General features: G+C 37.4%; 1 protein-coding gene and 1 long non-coding RNA gene across 2 annotated transcripts; both read left to right on the top strand.

Annotated features, from left to right (window-relative positions):
- The first annotated feature begins 527 nt into the window (after positions 1-527).
- Positions 528-3517, top strand: LOC120576967 (protein FAR1-RELATED SEQUENCE 5). Its single transcript, XM_039827847.1, has 3 exons — positions 528-820; positions 1201-1277; positions 1388-3517. Exons 2-3 carry the CDS (start codon positions 1209-1211, stop codon positions 3515-3517), a joined length of 2199 nt encoding a protein of 732 aa, XP_039683781.1. The 5' UTR covers positions 528-820; positions 1201-1208.
- Positions 3518-3523: 6 nt separating this feature from the next.
- LOC120577131 (uncharacterized) lies at positions 3524-4255 on the top strand. Its single transcript, XR_005643185.1, has 2 exons — positions 3524-3881; positions 3978-4255. It is a non-coding gene; the product is annotated as an uncharacterized lncRNA (long non-coding RNA).
- Positions 4256-4503: the final 248 nt, after the last annotated feature.

Raw genomic sequence — 4503 nt, 5'->3', positions numbered from 1 at the left:
ATAATTCCTAGCTAACTTCAAAGTTTCTTGTAGTGATTGTTATTGGTGTGTGTTCACATGGGAAAGTTTTTTTTTACCATTAAATTAAAGAGGAGTATAGATTTTATGATGGTCTGCCCACGCTTTATAATTTTATGATAGAGAGGTTGGTAGTGGTGGATGAGTTGCTGCAATGGTAATGGTGGGTAAGAGAGAGGAGAGAGAATGGTTGGGAAAGATGATGTGAAAAAATATAATGCTCAGAGAACACAATAATATTATGGTCTTCTATTGATCAAATGGTAAAAACCCAATTGACCCATGGTGGGAAAGGATTGCCCTTTCCCATGTTAAACTCCACCATTGTTATTGGTTAAGTTTAGCCTGGGAATGGAATTTTCTTTCCCACCATGGGAAAGGGCCATATCCCAGGACAGGTGGCAGTTAACCCACTGGTTGATAATTAAAAAAAGAAAAATTAAAATAATTTTATAATCTTTATTGAAATTTCCACTACACCTCCCTCTTTTACTACTGATCCAAGACCTCACTTCTTTCCTTCCTTCATTAATTTCTTCGTTATTTTCTCCAAGACCTCACTTCATTCATTCATTCGTGTTATTTTCTCCAAGACCTCACTTCATTCATTCATTCCAAGAGCCTCAGACGACCACCGCACATCATCTTCTCCGGCGTTTTTTTTAACCGGGCCACCTCACTTCATCTTCTCCAGCGACAAGGTTCCGAGTTTCAACAACCACTCCGGCAATCTAAATTTTGTTGGTGAATCAAGCAAAACCCTATAGATCTGTCACCAATCTTCTATCTTACACAAAACAAGGTATGATTTTACACTTATCTGTTGTTGAATTTGAATTTGAAACTGAAATGGTGATGATTGGTATATGTCGAATTAATTTGTTAAAATCAGACTTCTTTACACAAGCTCCATTGATTTTTGAATTAACTTTGTTAAAATTCAGATTTTGAAATTAATTCAGATATTTATTTGGATTTAACCTTGGTGTGTCTTCGTATTTTGCTGGATTTGACCCTTTGTGCGCATAACCCACACAACTGATCATATATATATATTTCAACCTAAAGTTAAAAACACGACAACTTCAAGTTGTGTAGATGAATCTGGCTTCTTGCAGTTTCTGAATCATTTAACTAAAATTAAGCATAACTTGATGATTAATTTTGTTATGTATATTACAGTCTGCAGAATGGATATAGAAAATATGGAGAATTTTCAAGCAGAGCCAAGTAATGAATTAGTGTCGGACGCTCCGGAGGTAACCCTTATTTTTGTTTTGTTTTTGGGAAAGCTAAAATTGTACTGTATTATTAGCAGTTGGGTTTATATAGGTTACCTAATTTGATGATGTAAACACTTTCTTTTTAGGGGTTTGACAACGGTAGTGGCTCTGGCTCGGACATAGGAACCATTTCAAGTGGCGACGAAGATGTAGGGGAATCCAACAACGAAGGATTTCCGTGCAACCATGATGTTGCAACAGCTGTTGACTGTATGGTTGACGTACGCAAGATTAACTTGAAGGAAATGAGTTGCGAAGAAATAATGAGGTACCATTTTCTGAACCGGGAAGTAGCATTTATGTTTTATAATTGGTATGCCTGTTTACATGGTTTTGCTGGTAGAAGAAGTCGAAATGTTAGGAATGTCAATGGCCAAATAGTTCAACAAACCTTTCTTTGCCATAGAGAAGGAATTAGGGATGATAGGTATAGCAAAACTGTTATTAGAAAAAGAGAGCATAAACCTACTAGTAGGTGTGGGTGTCAGGCCAAATTCCAAGTCCATATTGACTTTAAAAGTGATCGTTGGTACATTAAATACTTTGATGATGATCATAATCATTCCTTCTTGAATAGTAAGTATGAAGGAATGTTACCAGCCCATAGAACGATGACCAATCATGACAAGTTCCAAATGAAAACCATGAGAAAATCTGGCATTCCCACGTCACGCATCTATGGTTATTTTGCCACACAGGCTGGTGGGTATGAAAAATTAGACTTTACTAAAAGAGACATGTACAATGAACAACTTAAAGAGAGGGGTAATAAGAGTTCTGATGCAGACGCTGCACTTGAATTCCTTAAAGGAATGTGTACCCGGGATGATATGATGTTTTGGAAGCATACTTTGAATGTGGATGGGTCGCTTAAGCATCTATTTTGGTGTGATGGAGTAAGCCGGATGGATTATTCATTATTTGGTGACGTGTTGGCATTTGATGCTACATATTGGAAAATAAAATACAATACACCCCTTGTTATATTTTCTGGTGTAAATCATCACAACAAGAGCGTCATATTTGGTAGTGCAATTGTTGGGGATGAGACGGAAGATAGCTATGTTTGGCTCTTGGAAAACATTTTTGAGGCAATGGATGGTAAATGTCCTATGTCCGTGATAACTGATGGTGATTTATCTATGAGAAACGCAATTGGGAGGGTGTTTTCTGATGCTCATCATCGGTTGTGTGCGTGCCATCTTATTCAGAACGCAACCAGCAACGTTAAAAATCTGCAGTTTGTGGTGAAGTTTAAGCATTGTATGTTGGGTGATATTGATGTTGATGAGTTTGATCGTAGATGGGAGGAGCTTCTGCATGAGTTTGGTTTGCATGGAAATAGTTGGATGTTGGAAATGTATGAAAAGCGAGATAAGTGTGCTACTACACATATTCGGGGAAAGTTTTATGCCGGTTTTCGGACGACTTCAAGATGTGAAGGATTGCACTCGGAATTTGGGAAATATGTGAATGTACTATCAAATCTTGTTGATTTTTTGAACCAATTTTTTCGTTGGCTTAATCACTTGACGTACAAAGAAATGCAGATGGATTACGTAACTTCGTTTGGTGACACCGTTCTTCAAACCCCACACAAATGTCTAGAGAGGTCAGCTGCCAATTTGTACACTAGGTCAGTTTTTCATATGTTTAGGCCGATGTTGGAAAGGGATTGTCGTTGCAAGGTTGAGCCAGGGGGTAATAGTGGTTCAATCTTTACCTATATGTTATCTAAATATCCTCGACAAGATGTTCACTGGACTGTTACTTTTTGTCAAGAAAGCTTAAGATTTGGTTGCTCTTGTATGAGGCTTGAGTCATTGGGCATTCCTTGTGAGCATATTGTATCTGTTTTAATTCATCTTAACATCATTGTCATGCCCAATTCTATTATTCTGCCGAGATGGACGAAAGGTGTGAAAGATGCTGTTAACGCTGCAAATGCAAATAGTTCCAGCCAACGTGATCCCGCCTTTGTTACTTCGTACGCAACCTTGGTGGAACGATGTAAAAGGTTGTTGAATGCTGCATTTCAATGTGGTAATAATCCAGAAGAGATTCGCAATACTAATGATTTGGTAGAGAATCAAACTGAAAGACTGGAATTGGTTGGTAGTACCAATCGTGATGAACCTTCCTTCATGGATACACAAACTGGAGGTAGCATTGGGAACCCCCCCCCCCCCCCCCCCCCCCGCCCCCCTCCAGGTTAGGCGAAAAGGTAGAGTACCTACATCTTCATCCCAGACTGCCACTTTTAAGCCTAAGAGAAAGACATATAAGTGTGGTGTATGCGGAGCTGAGGGACATAACAAAAAATCATGTCAATTTCGTGAAGAAGCATGCTTGAATTCCCAGCTTGAAGAGATGGAAATGATAGACCATGTTGATGAAGACTATGCCAATGACATTGAAGACTGTAACATTGATGTGGTAAGTAAGTTTTTTATTTAGTTATCATAAACCGTTTGTGAACATATTAATTGATTAAATTAAAATGTAGAATAATTACTGAATCTGTTATTTTATGGCATCGGGATGTTTTTTAGAATGCAGCAGTGACTATATTGGATGCAGGTATTTGATTTTGTTATTCTTTGATCTTTCATTTTGATTCAGTAGGAATTGTTGATACATAAATTTCTAATTTAATGTAGTTACAATTAAATGCAGGTAACAACTAAAATAGGAAGCAGATGGTGAAAAGGAGTGTATTTGGATACTATGTGATGGTGATCTAGTAGTTGTATTTGTTGGTTTAGTCTCATGCTGGCAATGTGTCTATTTTGGGCTCAGATGGATTTTGAAGCTTAGTTATTAATTTCCCTATGAATTGTTAGTAGGATTGTGGATTATGAATGTTCGTTAGTTTTAGTTTGTGTTGCTGGCATAAATTTATGTGTAAGACAAGTTAAATGAGTAACCTTCTTTTGGATGATTGGTGGCAGTAATTCTAAATGAGTGATCTAGTTTTTGATGATTGTTAAATGAGAAACCTGTTGTGCCTAAATATGGTATTATTTCCCCCCTTCTAATTTTGTGCTTTTAATTCTCAACATACTATGTGTGAAACCAAATGTTGATTTTTGCTGAAACAGAAAAAAGGTTACAGGCCCTGCCGCACAACAGCTGCGCATAAACATATTAAAGGCCCTAAATTACTGGATAAATAGGCATGTACTGAAAAACATACATAGGG

This window comes from Medicago truncatula, chromosome 7 (genome assembly GCF_003473485.1).
Source record: "Medicago truncatula cultivar Jemalong A17 chromosome 7, MtrunA17r5.0-ANR, whole genome shotgun sequence".
Taxonomy (NCBI): Eukaryota; Viridiplantae; Streptophyta; class Magnoliopsida; order Fabales; family Fabaceae; genus Medicago; species Medicago truncatula.
Note: the sequence above shows the minus strand (reverse complement) of the source record. Positions and strands in the feature narration are given on the sequence as shown.

Excerpts from the sequence above, each read along its gene's own strand:
- LOC120576967 (XM_039827847.1), top strand. The coding sequence starts at position 1,209 with ATGGATATAGAAAATATGGAGAATTTTCAAGCAGAGCCAAGTAATGAA. Across the intron at positions 1,278-1,387 it reads TAGTGTCGGACGCTCCGGAG|GGGTTTGACAACGGTAGTGG; the intron begins GTAACCCTTATT and ends CTTTCTTTTTAG.